At 43.8% G+C, this 18,924-nt stretch overlaps 1 protein-coding gene across 4 annotated transcripts in view; it reads right to left on the bottom strand.

Annotated features, from left to right (window-relative positions):
• Positions 1–18,924, bottom strand: part of itga7 (integrin, alpha 7) — a 48,842-nt gene that overhangs the window by 20,987 nt on the left and 8,931 nt on the right. For 3 of the 4 annotated variants that reach the window (XR_013932957.1, XM_080425092.1, XM_080425093.1), the window contains exons 2-5: positions 6,323–6,450; positions 5,700–5,779; positions 4,813–5,068; positions 2,305–2,409 (exon numbers count right to left, since the gene is read on the bottom strand). Coding sequence is in view for 3 of the 4 variants with exons in the window: in XM_080425092.1 (XP_080281218.1) it covers positions 2,305–2,409; positions 4,813–5,068; positions 5,700–5,779; positions 6,323–6,450 (569 nt within the window). In the remaining variant the exon portion in view is untranslated. Of the gene's footprint in view, positions 1–2,304; positions 2,410–3,222; positions 3,351–4,812; positions 5,069–5,699; positions 5,780–6,322; positions 6,451–18,924 lie in introns of those variants that run through there. The other variant, XM_080425094.1, reaches the window with a different exon arrangement.

Below are 18,924 nucleotides of genomic sequence, written 5' to 3'. Positions count from 1 at the left end.
CCAAAGAATGAAAGCAAAACATGCATACACACATATATATATATACTCCAACAGGTTGACATGCAGGATGTGGGGCTAAAATAAAGGGGCAGAATCAGGGCAGAGGGGCGTCTGTTAGTCCTGAGTAAACATGCAGAACGAGGATTGTGTGGAAGACAAACGGAGACAGACAAACAGTGCACAGCTCCAGGGTGGCAGGTGTGGAATGCAACAGTCGGCGTATAAACAGCTCCTGTAAAAACCAATGAACAAGCTGCTACTTTTTACACACAGAGCTCATCCCTTCTGTCCGAGAAGGTGACTGGTGTGGCCTTTTTTTAAACACACACGCCATCCAATATACAGTCTCTGTAAAACTAAACGTGGAATGGAAACTTCATCCTGAATAGACAAATTGCTAAAATAGCCAATCCACAAGCAGATGCATTGTGATGCTTGTACTGTAGATTTTATATTTTTGCTATTTTTGGACAATTCTGGCCAAATTTCAAATAGGGACACCTAAACCGTGTTGAAAGTGGTCATGGTTAAAGGTGGGCATCAGGCTTGTGAAAGGCCAACTGCAGTCTAAACTGATTGAATTGTGATGTTTACATTTTGTCTGAGTCTCTGTATTATAAAGATAATGCAGGATCTGAAGAAAACTAAGTGCTGAATAGTGGAGCTCAAATTAAATTTGTCTAGGCTGAAAACCATTCAATGATATTTTACAGTATAGCCTACATGATTTGAGTGGACCTTGGCCTAGATGCCAAAATGTAATGTCTGCTCTGATTCTATAGGTCGAAATAAAATAACCAACGTTAATGTTATAAAGCTGGCATCTATCATCCCATGAAGGAAGTGTTATTAAAATTAAATACCTCCACATTAATACAGCAACAACTCGGTGTCTGTGTTTTAGTAAGCGTGCATACATACAGTATGTGTGAGACATCATTCCGTTAGGATTTATGGAGGACATGCGAGTTATAATTGACGATCATTGGTCATGTGGGAATTACTGCCGTGGGGAGAAGGCTCTTTATGAGGAGTGTAAGGTAAGTGGGGTTGGTATAGCATGAATAGAGAGTGGGTCCACACAGTTAATGGAAAAGAATAACTGACCTCGCGAAAACCTTATTAGTTAAAACTCATTAGCCCTCAAATGGCCATGTGAAATCTGTTGTTGTTTTGGTTACACACAGAAAGAAAACATCATACATCTTAAGTGGGGACAATTAGACTATCCTCTAAAATGGCTCATTATAAAGAATCACTAGGGAGTCTTCCGTAAATACCCATAGATTAGACACGCAACTCAGTTCAGTCTGGATGCATTGCTCTGAATTCTGTAGAAAGACGGAAGTTAGCACTGACAAACAGTTAGCACTGCAAACCGTGTTCAATGAGAGATCTACCTTTAGGCTGTTAGTCAAATGCATCTATCTTGTCAGTAAACCAGCCAAAAGAGAAAACCAAGCTAAGAAAACCCAAGAAGAACCACCACCAAGAGACCCTGGATTGTAAAGACTATGACGCACATACAGTACATGCAGACTGACAGACTGGCTGAACAGACCACAGAGATCTACAGATACACACATGATCCTGCTGCTAATCAAAGAGACAACCATTGCCTTGCTGGTGTCAAATCACCAGCTAGCCAGTGTAAAACAAGATCCTCAGTGTTCATTTAAATCTGAGAGCATGGATATGGACCCAAATGGGACCCGTAAAAATGTAAGTTATGGTTACATTAGGGTAGTGGTTCTCAAAGTGGGGTACGGGGACCCCCAGGGGTCCTTAAGAGGTTTTAGGGAGAACTCAGGTATATTATTGATAGTTAGGAACTAAATGGACCCCTACAGGTCTGTAAGACGTGTACAAATGGAACTTTGTCCATTTGGTTCCATTTGTACACTCTCAGAGTTATGGGAGTCCGTAGCCTAATATACCAAACTAAGGGTCCTTGAAATTAAAAGGTTTGAGAACCACTGCATTAGGGTCAATCTTTACACTATGTGGGTCCCCCCCCCCCACAAAAAAAAACCCAAACTATAACAGTATCTATTATACATTCACCAATTGAAATTTAGGATACAATCTCAATGGAGATGAACAGAGGATGGCTGTCTCTTTATGACAATGAGAGTGACAAATCTCAAAATTCTACACAGGTTCTAGACACACTAGTAGTCTCTAAAGACCCCGGCCAGAATCAGCACAAAGAACAGAGGGTAAGAGACAGAGACGAGGACACAGGACTACTGCCACTACAACCCCAGTCCGGTTCAAACAAACGGCAACCTCACGCCTACAAACCTAAGTAGCTATTAAGAGCTACGTCTTCAAACGTGGGCTGGTTGGAGGGCTCCAGAGTTTTGTAGAGCAGCGCATCTTCAACAGGGCTAGCCACGAACAAGAGCCCTATGGCCCACGCAGAGAAATAGAGGAGAGGAGAGGAGAGGAGGAGGAGTGGAATGCATGGGGTGGGGGGGTGGAGGAGTGGGTGAATGGTGAGGGACAAAGCGTGAAAAGAGAGAGAAAGTGGGAGAGGGAGGTGCAGGTGAGAAGGGATGGCATGGTTGATTGGTGCTTTTTTTAGGCGTCGTGGTGATTTCAGTGGCTTTTCTTTCACATCCACTGGGTACCTGGAGAAGCGACGACAAGCCAGATTCCCATTGTACCCAAAATCCTTTTCACTGCCCACTGAACATGACAGGTGTTTTTACAATATTACTGGTACCACTTCAGCTGTATTTCATAATTGGTCGTACGACTGTTTCATATGGTGAAAATTGAAAATAGATCTAAAGGTTTTGCAATTTAAAAAAAAGTTTTTTGCCATAACACGTCCAAAATAGGGACACCTAAGTGGTTAAACTGACTTTGAGACATTGTAGGATCCCATCCACAAAAGCATTCATGTTCTGTCAACCCTCAGGCAAAACTATTTTTTGACAATGTCCACCCAAAAGTATTTTTAAAAAATGGATTGGTCAGCCGGCATCAAACCCCAGTGAACCGTGGGACATCAAAACACGAAGCTCCCCCTCCCACCTCTGTGTCCGGTCAGGGCCAGTTTGAGAGTTGGTACTATAGTTGGCTGCTGGGGTTAGATGGTCAACAGTGGGCAGGGGTATTTTGGGTACAGTCTGAACTATAATGTCGCCGTTCCATTTGCCCTCTCGCTCTCTCCACTGTGCGCAGGCAGCAGCGAGCGGGGAGGGCGGATCCTACCCAGGTAACTGTGGTAGGGCACAGGGATGAGCTGGGCATTGAGCTGCTTCTGGTCCGCCACCTCGTAAGGCCCGTCATCATAATAACCAAGATCCAGCAGAGATTGGTTGAGGAGCTGGACTCGCATCTCACCTGGAACAGAGACATGTGAAGACACAATACACACACACACAGACCACAGCCATTCACACTGTCTCATACAAATGGATAAAGACCCTAGCATACATATTCTCTTTCATACACATTGTACACGCACGCACGCACGCACGCACGCACGCACGCACGCACGCACGCACGCACGCACGCACGCACGCACGCACGCACGCACGCACGCACGCACGCACGCACGCACACTCAAGTGCAACCTGTACACACACACTCAGAATACACAAGTGGTACATACAGCCTTCCTCACTGATATACAGTACAAAATGAAAAAAAAAAATAGAAAAACTGTTGCAATGCAAAATCATCCATAAATCCAGTAGTTTTGTATGTAATTTGTGGCATAAGACAGTAAACCTGGTTCCTCTTATATATTGACCACATAGTCCAAGACAAAGCTATACATCAGCCTGGCAACGACTTACTGCAACGGATCAATCTCAGTACTTTCCTTAATTAATGAAGCACCATTGATCTGTACGGAGGCTGGTTCCATCCCATAGATTAGGTTATTAATCAATTAGATATTGTTTATCCAACCCTATGGTATGGATAGTGAATTAGATTAGATTATCCAACATTGTTGTATGTGGGGAGTTTACAAGAATCAGCCACTGTGGCTTACAGTTCGCTGTAATAGATTAGGCTGTAAAAAGGCTTTTTGACTCGAAGCCAAATGTAGGACATCGCTATGTCATATTGTGCTGGGTTTTGAAGGATAAGATAGATTCATACGTTAATATATTATTTAAGCCTTACAACCTCCATTCGTCTAAAGGAGGTCATATAATTGGAACACAGAAACCTGGAAAGAATTATCGCATCCACAGGTAACATTTTAGAAGATTAATATTGGATATCATTACCCTGTTGACATGATATTGATTAGAATTTTTATATTCATAAAGTAATATTATAGGACTAATTTTAATAAAGCTGTCTCTGAGAGCTCTTAATCTACCACAGTGATTCTCAACCTGTGGGCCGGGGCCCACTGGTGGGCCGTGAAGATATTGCAAGTGGGCCCCCAAATAATTGGCAAAACACTAATATATTATTGATAATATAACATTAATATAAACAAATGAATGTGGGATAAAAGTCATGGTATCTTTTCTCTAACAGCTTGAAAAATGGGTTTTCATCATGACACCGATAAATAGGAACTTATACTATACTACGTTAGTTCCATTGATCCAAGCCGGAACATAATCGTTTTGATTGATCATTAAAATAAACGTAATTCATGCTCTGAATATACACGTGGCCCACCCATCTGACCACTTAAGCCGCTTTAAGTGGTCAGATGGGTGGGCTGCGAACGCTATCAAGATTTTCAAGTGGGCACTGATCCAGAAAAGGTTGTGAGCCTCTGCTCTAGTCTAGTCTGGCTATAGTGCAAGTCAAAAGCGTCACTCTCTATACCTTTCCAGTTGTATGTTCCCGGAGCCCCGAACAGGATGAAGTCATTGTCCGGGGTGAAGCTGACAGACATGCCTTGCTGACAGTAGCCGAACTGCTCGTGCCCCTGAGGCCGGCCCTCGCAGAACTTCCACTCCCCTCCGTCCAGATCGTCTCGCTCCGTCAGGTCCTCACTCAGGACGTAGCAGCGTCCGATGGGGTCTCGTGTCTCCGAGGACTGGTTCACGCGCTGCCTGAGCTCATACAGGTGGGCGCAGGTCTGGGGAGGAATGGGAATATAGGCTATCTTATATAACTAGATTGTTCTGGCAGACTGAAAGACACTGAGCTAAGAAAGACTCTCTTTTATTGTACAATGTATTTTACACTCTGTAATCTTTTTTAAATGATTTAAATGTTTTATCCCATGATTTCGGAACCCATTTCTTCACCCAGTGCCAATTAAACTCATGTAATCTTGTGTATAATGTTACTAATAATAATTTACTAAATCTTCTTCCTATCCCTGTTGCTGCCAAACAGCTGAAGGAGTCGTCCATTCTAAAGTAATTAATAGACACCCAGCATCTGTATCAATTTGTTTAATTTACAATACATTAGCACCTCAAGTCAGTATAGTTTCAATCTATAATATGACTGTGGTTGAAACTGTCCTCAGTGTCAGGAAAACATGGGTCAGCAGAAGATTGGTTTCCTTGAAATTGAAACACTAGGTGAGCAGCAATGCAACAACACAAGTCTTCATTTCATCAAACAATACAACCTAACATAGCTAGGCACCATTGTGACTTGGACTTCACTTACCACCACTTTTCCACCAATCCCCTGGCTGCTCACTGTTATTTACCACCACCTTTCCACCAAACCCCATCCTGTTCACAGTCACTTACCACCACTTTCCCACCAATCCCCTGGCTCTTCACTGTAACTCCCAGCCATTGGTTGTCCTTGCTTTCTCTCTCTGGATTCACTGGGGAAAAGAAAAGAAAGTGACAGTAATTGTAGTTTCCATAATGTAAAGGAATCAGTATCCATTATTTTTGAAGCGGCACACAAGTTGCCTGGTATAATAGTGATATAATAGCCTCTATCAGTGATATTTAATGGCTTTCTTTTGTTTTCTTTGAAAAAAAAAGTTAAATGACATGATGGAACAAGGCTGACAAAGAATGTTTAGAAATGGTCTGGGATGATAATAGGAAGCCATGGATAATAATTGTTGAGAATTATTCAAAAATGTAACCAGGGAGGAAGGGATTAGGAAATAAACAATCTGGGAATCGTCAAAAAAAAGAAAACACTTTCCCCCCCCTTTGAATTCGCCTCTGGGGGCACCGCCCAATTCCCTGTGTAGAGACGGGATGTCTGCCCGTTTACCCTCCTTCAGCCCTCCTCTTCCGGTGGTGCTCCTTAGTTTTAATTCCTAATAACAACAACTCTACACGTTGTAATGGGAGATTCAGTTGCAGAGCTCTGAATCTGTCTTGAGAGATTAAGCAAGAAATAAACTAACCTTCTCCATCAATATCCACTCTTTCACAGTCGTACTCCTCTGGTGTGATGGGACACCTGAATAATGCCCCCGGCCGACTGCCTCGCAAAGCACCCTGTCCTGCAGCTTGTGGCGCCCCAACCAGGATCCTAAAGGAACAACAATGAAATTATAGTTTAATGTCAGGTTTCTTACATTTTAGGTTGAGGTTCTGTCCATGACACCCAAGCCCCCAGAATCATGGTAGAACAGTAGTGAAGCTGCAGTCGCCCGGTGGTCAAATCTGGGATTGCAAGACTTCTGCATTTAAACGCTAATGCACGTGCGTCTACCGTTTGAAACCCTAGTGCGCCTGCTCTATTGGCTCCAACGTTGGAGCCAATCCAGGAAGTAGAGGTATTTCCGGGTGCTTCATGCGCTTGTGAGCAACTTTCATTGAAATGAATAGGTGGGGGCGAGGCCGTTCACCCTTTAGATATATTATAACTCTATGATGACACCAGGACAGACGTAATGGATATTAATTTTCGGATTTTTTTTTTGGAGATTTAAGACACGCGGTTATGCACTGTATACCTCAACAAATGTGTGTAGTTGATCGTTTGCAAGCCCTATAGTCACTGTAGTCTGGCTATAGATTCCAACAATGTGACTATGAGATTACGTCACATGAGAACAAAGTGAAATCCTGAGCTGATATGAAGATGTGTAGACAGCCATACATGTGACACAGCCTAACCATTATCCATCACCTGCTCTCTTTCTATTTCAGATGTGATTATTTCAGTATGTTTTCAAACCCAGCAGCCTATAGCATGCCTAAGTCAGTCAGTCATTACTGTACATTCAACTGTATGTCGAATGCTTCAGTGCAGTGCAACAAGGTCATGGGTTTGAATCCTACCAATCCTAAAATAAAGTATATGTTGTTTTTGTACGTTAATTTGAGATGTAGGCCTACACAAGACTGGAGGGTTAATTCTAACTAAAACAAATAGAATTCCTACAATCTTTAGTAACAAAGACAGGAAACGTTTTATTTTCAGTGAGGTGAGTGCTGATATTTTGGGGGCCATAGCACTGCTGTCTACCTTATTTGGAGTGGCTAGGCTAGGCCAGGAGGCTATTTAAAAACCCTCCGTTGAGCCACATTCCACCCAATGCTGTCAGCCATGGCACAAGCAGAGGAGCGAGACACACAGTAACAGAGGGAGAGGTTAACAGACAGACAGCAGAAAGGAGGGAAAGACAGACAGAGAGTGTGACAGGGCAAAGCCAACTTATTTAATGATTCTAATAAAATGAACACAGGTATTCTGTTAAGTATTCGTCAAACAAACACCAAAGCAAGGTTAAGATAAGGTTAATACAAATCCTGTGTAAAAAATATCCCATATGCTCCCCCCTCAGGCCTATCTGCCTTGTTGTATGTACGTATATGCAACTCACTTAAATTAGAGCTCTCTTCATGGCTGGGAAGCATTTTGGCTATAAATATGGGCCAGCTGATAGCGATGTGAGTGGCTAGACTTCAGGCAGACACAAACAGACAGAGAAGCAGAGATGTGAAAGACCCTGGAGTCTCTTAATGAAGAGTAACGATTTCTGGTTAGAATCTACCTCCTGGAATCAAACCCCTGCTGTAACTCACATTTTGTGTTGTACAGTTTTATTCAAGCTAGGATGAAAATATGGCCAATATGCTGTGATGCTGGGCAATATATCAATATGGATTTTGTGATATGAGACTAGATACTGTCTGGGATATTGCATATTGTAATATTGTGATATGGCAAAGGTCTTGTCTTTTTCTGGTTTTAATCAACGCTTGCAGCATTGTTGAGAACCTCGGTGTGGCTGATCGCAGCGTTCTTGAGGATCACTCATCCGATCGACTTCACACTTGACACTGCACTCACTTGGATCTTCAGCAATAAAGGGTGAAGTCGATTGGATGAACGGTTCAAGATAATATGCTTAGAACAGACAGAAATACAGACATACATATGTACAGAGAATCCTGGAATGTAGCTATAGATTCTATCAACAAATCTGTCGAACCAATATAATTTAGAATAGAATAGAATCATATTTTCCCCCAATAACTTTAAAGAGTAGTTAATGGGTTCCAGGAAAGGACTGCAGCTGTTGTCAGCCCCCATTGTCTTAAGTTCGTTTTGCTTTGTGCCACTATGACTCAGTGGTCATGGAGAAGGGACCGTGGAGAAATGGTGGTTCAGGGGTCATAGGGGTGGAGGTTACACATACTCTAATAGATAAGGCAGTGGAACATCCCACACCTCTCCAGTTGTCTTCCAGAAAATATGCCCACACACCCACATAATTGCTTCTTATCTTCCACCTGACGAAAAAGCCCTTCAACCTCAGCATTGCCCAAACCACACACACACACTCTCACGCGCACAAACACACACCCTCATGTCGGTGTCGGGTCTGGAGTGGCTGGTCTCATGCAGGCATTCCACCAGGCTCTGTCACCTTCACACTCAACACCCAGCTTTCACCCACATGGTTGAGGGTACAACTGGTACACTCACACAGTCACACGTCACCAGGGTTGTATTTGATGGGGTGGATGATGGGGGGATCCATGCTTCTGTTTTTGATACCTCACTCTCTGGCAATTCATTTTTATCACCAGTGGAGATATGTTTTATCCCTGCTTCTCGTCAGACTGAATTAAATACATGCATTTCCTTCTGGGAAACGTGCTTCTCTGTTGTTGTTTTTTTTACAAATTGATTGAGGGTAGGCACGGTACACTCACACAGAGTCTCGCTCTCTGTGTCAAATCTGGGTTTACTGAAAGACAAGCTTGGAAGTGGAGTTGGCTCAGGGTGGATGGTGTTACAGTCTCTGACTCAATTCCCAACAACGATGTGAGCAAAGAACTGGGCAAAGGGTAATGAAATGAAATCATTGTTTGCCCATAACATTTTATCTATGACCATTTTGGAATTAAAGAGGGAGAGAGTGCAGCTGAGGATTTGTGTCTGGCTAATGTGAGGTAATTTCCCAAGGATTGAATAAATACTTTAAGCAAATCACTGTGGTTCAAAAATTTGATTTAACTTGTAGTTGGTCTACAGGTTCTATATAGTAAAATTGTAGTGTGGCTGATTTAAGCAGTCACACCTGGCCTGAGTCATACTAATTGGACTCGAGCTAGGTGTGACTACACACCTGTTGTGCATTTATTATGCACAACAGAATAATGGCACAGTCACACATGCGCTCCTGAAACACATGCTCACTTGCTTCCATTCGTGCGTCATATGTCGCTCACATTAGAATGGAAGTGAACAGGACACGGCTGTCCCGTTCACGACTGCACACACACTCAGCAAGAGCCTCTGTCTGGCCAGTCCATTACTGTAGCCAGTTTTATTTCCAGTTTATACCTGGGCAATGCAAGCAGCATAGCTGTATGGTGTATGGTTCTCTAAAGCTCTGGAAATAAATACTGTATAATTCCAAGAATCTTCTTTGTCATGTCCCCTCCTATAGCTATCACATAAATATTATGCACACAGATGAAGTGCTCAAAATGCAGACCTAATGGATACCTTTTGAGATGTTCTTTCAATGTTTTTCTAAATATGACAAGCTCATACGGTTGACTGATTATTATTATGTCTTCCTCAGTTAGACAAACAGATTTGGTGTCTTGGCTTATCCCACTACCAGCATATATAGCCCCCCTCTCCCCTGAGTATATGTTGTACCAGTTTAGCAGACCTCCCACTCGAACACCCAAACACCTGCCTGTGTGTGAAGTAGAGAGAGGTATCACCTTAAACTCCTCAACATAAACCAGAGGCCTGTGGAATGTACAAGGCTATAATAAGTGGGATCACATTTTATCAGGCTTTTCGTAATAGGCTGTTCCTCTTAGCCACGTCCTTCTTGTTTAACATACGCTATAATAACCTTAACCTTAACGCATAACCTTAACATAGTCTCGTGGGGTTAGTAATGTAGATGTCAGTTCAAGTCAGATATCATGCTGGCTGCTGGCTCTAACTCCTATTTTATACTTTGTCATATTGCAAGTCAAAAAGAGCCCGTTGTACAGTATACATGAGTTATCTTTGAAAGAAAAAGGAAACATTTTGAATATTTTCACATATTCTTTGTAAATCTTCTAAGTCTTTTTCGGCTTGACTTTACAAATCAATCCAGGTTTAAAAACGCATTAAACTCTTTCAGACCAAGATCCCTGGTTTTCTTGGATACACGATTTAATTTGAAGAGTTCTGGTGCTGTTAAAGGATTTCCATTTCCTCCTCACACTTACATTCCCCAGGGAAACAAGGAGTGACAATTGACAGACAGGGGATATTGTAATATGACGCTATATTGCTAAATTCAATTAATCAATAGCCCAAACTTGCAGCACTCACCAAGTGTCATCTTTGCACTTCCAGTTGAAATTATCGATTGAACTCAACAGACAAGTCGGAGTTCACCAAATGCTCCCTCCCTTTTGGATCATGGGCCTTGTTCGAACAAGGTTACAATATACGCAACAATATCTATATCTATATCTATATCTATATCTATATCTATATCTATATCTATATCTATATCTATATCTATATCTATATAAAAAACACAAAAGCACAATAAGGTTTACTGTATGGATTACCTATCTGAAGTCTTAAGAGTTAAGACACTGCAAGTTCACTTTCATACCATACTGAAATGAATGGAATCTAGTGGCTTCCTCAGAAATTAAACAAACTACAGAATGCTTTGGAAATTGGTCGCCAGTAGCTATGACTATATGTATGTCAATGGGCTAACATGCCAGACAACTGGTATGGTCCTTTAAAATTAAAAGTTTTTTTTGTTAATTGTATTATTTATTTATGTATTTAAGAGTGATTACTCATCAATGGTTAATTCATTTGGACCTGTTATTTTGCACATCCGAAGACAAGGTTTAGGAGAGCTATATTGTGCTCTGAATAATAATCACATATCAAGTAATATTTATTGGATAAGTATGGTGTATGCCAGTAAACGGTATAGTTCCAAATATTGAGTTACTCTAAAAGCATGCATCTCACTGGCTGTCTGGTTTTGCCACTGTTTCTATTCTAAATGCAAAAGATAGCATTGCGTTGCATAAAGCCACATAACACCACGTGTTTGCTGGACAGGCCTACTGATCATTAGCGTTCTGTTTTATTAAAACATAACATCCTCTTCCACTGTTGACCACATCACCCCTCTTTCCTAAATTGACCCTCACATGGGCAGACACACACATGCACACATGACAAGAGGCCCCATTACACTCATCCCCACTACCCTCATTCCCATGTGTTCATTGAGGAGAGTGTGTGCAGTGACCCCAGCGCTGAGTCTCAGCAGGACGCTGTCCTCCCCACCCCCACATAAACCCTCCCATTCCTCCCTCCTCACACCTCCCCCACACTCAGGACTCACACCCCTCTCACTGGAATTGAATGGTCTCTCCCTTACGCCCGATTTATTTTTGGTTGCGCGCCGGACTGGTGGCATGCCGGAAATAGCCGATCTAAAAGCTCACAAGTTTGTAGATCTGCTATTTTTGGCATGCGACACTGGCACGCAATAAAGTAAAAATTCAGCATTAGAAGCAATGAGAGAGAGCGGGTATACTCTAATTTTGAATATCTTTTATTATATAAATTTCTCATTTCTGTATCTGTCTTGTATTTCATACTGCCGTGCTGCTATGACAATTGAATTTCCCTCATGGGATATGTCTGTCCGTCCGTCCGTCCATCCGTCCGTCCATCCGTCCGTCCATCCGTCATCACAGGGAGCTCATCATTCATGGGATCAGAAGTGGGACTTCGATTTCCTTCACAAGTGATTTTCCTCAAAGAGGAAATAAATAACAGCCCTTTATGTGTTCTAGAACAGTACTGTTGATCCATCTCAGCTCAGTGAATTGTTGACGTACTAAGACCTTGACTTAACCTTGTAATCCTCCTCAGCCTAGTGGGTCCCTGACTGTGTGAATCCATCCTCCCTGTAATTTCCTAGGTAGCTGAGATGCTTCTGGTATCTAGATCACCATCGCAGGGGTTCTCAAAGTGGGGTCCGGGGACCCCCAGGGGTCCTTGAAGGGGTTCCTGGTGGTCCCCAGCATTATGAGGAACAAATACTTATTTTGTTTCAGCTATTCCGAAGCAATCATGAAAAAAGTATTTCATGAACAAAAATCCCGCACACTGCTCTTGCTCAGCAGCATCATTTATTCAAATTGACATTCCAAAATAGCTGATCCAAAAGGTGCTATCAAAACATCTTCTCTTAAGGGGGTTCCTGGCACAAAATCTTTTCAAGTAGGGGTCCGCGGTTGACGTGAAAATGTTTGAGAACCGCACTGCCTCATGGTTCATACACAACTGAAACCTTAATTTTACATGCACACACACACTCACGCACGCACGCACGCACGCACGCACGCACGCACGCACGCACGCACGCACACAATCATACACTCAAAAGGCACACAATTTCAGGAGACAATCGGCTCGTTTGGCTGCTCGAGAATGAAAACAGTCAGCTTTTTGTTTCTTTTAGAAAGGGTGGACGCACAACACATAATCAAATTGCGAAAATCAGATTAAACACAAAGAAACTTGTGCGATGAAAAGAGAACGAGAGTCAAAAGAGAGTGACAAAGCCCTTCTTCAGACGTGAATGAGGCAGCCACCCATGCTGCACTTAAGCCTGATTTATGCTCCGACGCGCGACGGTGTCGAGCGCGTAAAATAGAAGACCTACAAGATCACAACGCGTAAGTGAGGGGCCACAGGGTGCCCCTGTCCTCCTACACAGTCTGAGTGGACAATTCTTTTCCCACTTGAAACATTAGTGTGGAGACAACTATCCCAAAGTGTTTCGTTTTAGAAACAGGCATGCTGAAAATAGTAGCCTACTTCAAAACCACTTCATTGACCGGGGTCCCCCAGGGGTCTATCCCTTTTTTCCCTCTACACCAATTTTTTTTGTCAAAAACAGCCAAACTATACGCTCACAACGATTCGCAACACATTCGTTGTGAGATTGGTAGATTTGCTATTTTTGCCTACTTCCCCGAATGTTGCCCTATTATGACATAGGGATTCCAGGGTTAAAGTGGTTAACATACTGTACCTTTTCCAAGCATACCTCCAAATTTCACCCTCCAAAGAATTTCTGGAGGGTTTATGATGCTAAATAAACCACGCACTCTCTCTGATATGTGAAACCATTTCACCTTTTGTCTTTCTTTCTTATTATCATTTATAGTTTAATGAGGCCTTTTCTATCCATGATTTAACGTCCCGCAACATCTGCCTAGAGAGCTGTAGTGTTGTTGCTGTTCAGTAGACAATGTCTCTCCAGGCTCAGCATGGAGCCAGGGGTGTATACGTAGGCCTGCTGTTGTAACCCTGGGGCTAGACTGGGGCCTTTGACCTGCACGGAAGCATGCACGCACGCACGCACACACACACACGCACGCACACACACACACACACACACACACACACACACACACACACACACACACACACACACACACAGAGAGGCACACATGCATGCAGACATGCATGCATACGTGAGGCACATGAGGGAAACAGGAATGGATGCAGTGTTCATCATTCCATCAGTCACACACACGCGCGAGCGCACACGCACCGCATACATTGACCTGTACTATCTTCATGTCAGCGTGTTACATGCAGATAAACAGCCTCTGCTGACAGCTTTCAGAAAATGCTGTTTTCCACACCTGAGCCTTTTGCTGTCTGGTTTTATTGATGAGACGACAACAGCTGAGAATGGGATGACTGGACCATGAATCATCAAGCCCTTTTATTCTGAACTGGAATGCCCTCTCTCTCTCTCTCTCTCTTTCTCTCTTTCTCTCTTTCTCTCTCTATCTCTCTCTCCCTCTCTCTCTCTCTCATGACTGGACAACAACACACATCAGACAGACAGAGGGACAGAGACAGCTGCCACTGTGTGTAAAATCCCACTGGGAGGCATGTGGTTCACTGCCCAGCGCCCACGGTTGTGACTCAACTTCATATTTTCACCACTTGTTTGAAGGACGACATGAGATCATTTCTTTATGAAATCTCCACCAGAGAGCAAGTGCAAAACAAGGGGGCTTCTTTCTACATTGTGTACCTGTAACCTGAAGACAACAGTAATCCTATCCCCGCTGCCCATGCATCTTTAACAAGCCTTGAGCTCACCACCTGCACCCCTTGTGATCAATAAGTTAAAGTGAAAGGCCACTTCCAGGCAGAGATGGGGCAGTGATCTGCCCTCAGGACCAACATGTAAAGAGAACACAACCTCTTGACCGCATCCTTCCCCTTCCCCTTTCTCTCTCTCTCTCTCTCTCTCTCTCTCTCTCTCTCTCTCTCTCTCTCTCTCTCTCTCTCTCTCTCTCTCTCTCTCTCTCTCTCTCTCTAACCACTTTCAACCAAGTGCCCCTATTTATATTCAGGGCATGTCATTAGGTGAGAATTTTCAACAACAACAAAAAAGTGCATTTTTCAACATTTTAGAACAGGGTTAAGTAGTTGATTTTTACTCTCTTATCCACGTTTTCTTCCAATAAAGACATATCTTATTGAAAGACTTTTACATCAATTGCTTGTCTTCATTACCATATCAGCCCCTCTGGTTTAAACAAAGATTGACCTTAAAAAGACAGTCATCCACAGCTATGAATAGGTCTTCTTTCACATTCATGGCCGTACCAAACTCAATTACTCAATCTGTACCCTAACCACACACAAAGAGCAAAAAAGACAGAGAGAGTGAGCGCAAAAGAGAGCGTGAGACAGAACGCAGAAGAGGGTGATAAATAGCCTAAATATAGACGAGAGAAAGTGAGAGGCATAAATAGAGAGAGGGGGTCTTGCCACAATTTCCCACCTAATTACAGAATAAAGATTGAAGCCTCACAGCTAGAAGGTCCTGGGTTCGATTCCCGCCGGGGACGCTGTGGGCGCTGGGGGCGTGTCTTCTCCTCCGCGTCATCAGCGCCCATACCCTAGGTGGGGTTGGCGAAAGGGCCTACTCTGTGTGGAGTTTGCATGTTCTCCCCGTGTCTCCTAGGGTAGTTAATACCCTCACAAAAACATGTAGTAATCCTGGTCACTATACCGCCTCCCCCATGACAGCCGGGGCGCCTGATGGAGGGGAAGGGAACTGGTTGGAATAACGTGTTCCTTCCACGCGCTACGTCCAACCAGGGAAACTCCCCCCTGTCAGGTGACAAGAAGGTCAGTTGGCTCTCATGCCTGAAGGAAGCATGAGCTCGGCCCTGGCCTCCCTACTGTGGGGTGACCAGTAATACTGGTGTAGGGCTGGCGTAGCGCCCAGGATCACTTAGGAAATTGGCACCGGGTGAAAAAAATGGGTTACAAAAATCGCGGGATAAAAATTAAAAAAAAAAAAAAAAGATTGAAGCGGTAGGCTGCTGACTGCTTCCTTACCATTCTAATCACATTGTCCTCTCTCTGGTGCTCTCTGCTTCAGTGACCAGGCCAGTCCCAAGAGACCTGGGATAAAAGCCATGTATCACTCCCTCCAGGAAACACACCACACCATGGTTCTTCTGTTACTGATGGATTTACTCATCTGCACATCAGTCAACATCATTGTCATCAAATCCACCACTGAACTGTTCAAATACATGACAATGTACACATTTTAATATTTATGAAACAAACCTCCATGCCATAAATATTCTGGAGTGGGTATGTCATAATCAAAGCGAAACATTCCGTGAAAATAGGCAAACATTCAATGAAAAGATTATAGATCGGCTATTTTTGTAAACAGATTCGGTGTAGAGGGAAAAGAGGAAGGGACCGAGTAAAGACTACTAGTGGACCCCTGTCAGTGAATTGAGTATAAGTGGTTAAGCAGTAGAACAGTCTTTATGTAGGTCTTTCAAGGTAGACTGGCTTAGTGGTATACGTTTCCCCTGGTTGTCCAAGTTCGAGTCACTAATTAACAGTTTTACCATTTTATGTTTGAGACCCTTGATTTGCTTAGCATGGCACTTGAGATGAGCTATGTCTTTGACAGCTCTTACTGTCAGAAAACGTTGTCAGGCCAAACGAGGCCATGACTTGGCGGTTTCCGGGGTTGGAATGTGTGTCAGATTTGCAGGGATGAATACACGATTGTAAGCTGTTGACTCTATGATCTTCTTAGAGGAGAATAGCCCTCTTATTTGTGGGCCTTTGAGGCCCTTACAGGGTACAATTGTCCTTTTTTGACAACATTGTTGATAGTTTCAGCTTCACTTGATATAGAACATCTGCCACTTCCTCAAGAATGAATGAAGAATCGCTTTGTGAATCCCAGCAGAGCGTAGAGGAGAATTTCCTTGCTTGAATCACTTGGCATTGACACATTGACAGGTGCTAATGCTGATGTCTGGCCTGGGTACTATTGCCATCTTGCACAACTCTGTTGGATATAGTTTCCATGGTGACATGTTACAGTTGTGTTGACTCTGGCTTTCTTTCCTTACTGTAACTTATTTCCTTAGACTGTTCTGTCGTTGGTTCTTGTTCTTAAGACTCTTCGTCTAGGCATGTGGGGACTTCGTCAGTGACTGGTATCTCAATGAATTTGCAACAATTAAGTAACCCATGTCATATTTGTTTACAAAACACACTATGACTATGTTTTTTTCACTGGTGTTGTTTGGAGGGACAGCGAGTGCATTTTCCGGCAGCGGCTGCTGCCGGTGGCGGCGGCGGCGGCGCCGGCTGGAGCTGCCGGTGGCGTCAGCTTTGGGAGTGTGCTGCGTTTGTGTAACGCAGTCCCCACTAATATTATTTACGATTCTGTGCCTATCGGTACATAACTCGGACGCCGCTTAGTCGAATAGCAGACCATCGGCCGGTCGTCGCGGGCACTCGCGCCTGGAGGCGCTCGGGCGCAACTCCTTGGCCTCAAGGTCTGCTGATTCGGCGCGGCTCCGTCATGGTCCAAAACTATACTTTATCGGCGGAAAAAGAAGTTGACTGCCGCTCCTCCACCGGCAGTTTCCGCGGCAGTTCCGCTGCTCCGCCGGCAGCTGACGCTCCACCGCCGGCAGTCACTGCCGGGAGCTGCCGCTCCTCCACCGGAAGTTCCGCGGACGTTCCGCGGCTGTTGCCGCTGCCGGAGAATGCACTCGCTCCTTCTGGTTGTTTGTGAAGATCTTGCCACCTACAGTCAGGTTCACGTTGCCGTAATACATGGTAAGATGTTGTAGGGTTTGTTAGGAACGTCTCAAAATATGTTTTGGTTCCTAACCTTATGGTTCCATTAAATATTGTTTTTAATCATGTGGATCTCAACTCAAGATTCACATGGGAACGGCATAGCTCCCATGTGGATCTCGGTCTTCATGTGGCTAGCTGGGGCAAATTTACGACTACAAATTTGGGCAAGGTTTTGACGTGATTCGAGCCCTGTTGTCTTCCATTATTATGCAATGAAAGAGAAATATTACAAAAACATATAAAACATATGTGAAAAAAATGCATGGAGGTACTACTTTGGCCTACTGGCCACTGGTCGGTCCAGCGGTTTGTGAGATAATCACCAGACAAACACAGACACACACACACGGACAAACCCTCTTACAGATGGCTAGCCTCCTACAGATCTATGCTGCAAAAAAACTGTCTTAACTGACAATCCCAGAACAGCATCAACATCCCTGCCCCCATTGCTAGAGTAGTGATCCATCTATTCACCCAGATGCACGCGCTATACCTCTCATGGAACCTGCTCTTACTTACGTCAAAATGAAAGAGATCCTCATCCTTAACAGAACTGACATTTGTGCAGTCATTCATCACCAGTTCATTGCACCTGAAATCTGACAAGCAGTGGGTGCAGTGGAAAACATAACAAAGAGGAGACATAGGCTTCTTTGGTATGAAATGGTTCAGGAAATAACACTATTTTTAGGCATCAGTGTGTTTAGGCAATAAAGTAATGAGAAGACTGAACTGACATTAGGCTTGAGTAATGAGACTGTTTTCACTCTGCCAGACGCTATGCCTCAAAATCAATGAGCAAACCTCCTTTTGATAACTGCAAACAAAAGCCCTTGGAATATAATTTCCTGTTCCCGTCAGCAATTTCTCTCAAGTATCTCTCTGATCTCAGTTCCACATCAGTTCCCAGTACAGTCGTCATCAGGTGATGTAGAAAACGGCATTATCAGAATACACACACACACACACGCGCACGCACACGCACACGCACACACACACACACCACACACACACACACACACACACACACACACACACACACACATGCACACACACTATTGAAGAGCAGTGCTGTCATGATTTATTAATCTTTGCAGCTCCAGGGGAAAAGTCAAAAGAGGGGGAAGGTGAGTGAGCCCCCCCTGCATATTTATCATAAGACACACACGCACGCACGCACGCACGCACGCACGCACGCACGCACGCACGCACGCACGCACGCACGCACGCACGCACGCACGCACACACACACACACACACACACACACACACACACAAACACACACAAACACACACACAAACACACAC

The sequence above is a fragment of the Gymnoscopelus braueri genome, assembly GCF_963280865.1.
Source record: "Gymnoscopelus braueri genome assembly, chromosome: 3".
Taxonomy (NCBI): domain Eukaryota; kingdom Metazoa; phylum Chordata; class Actinopteri; order Myctophiformes; family Myctophidae; genus Gymnoscopelus; species Gymnoscopelus braueri.
This window is presented reverse-complemented; position numbering and strand designations above follow the sequence as displayed.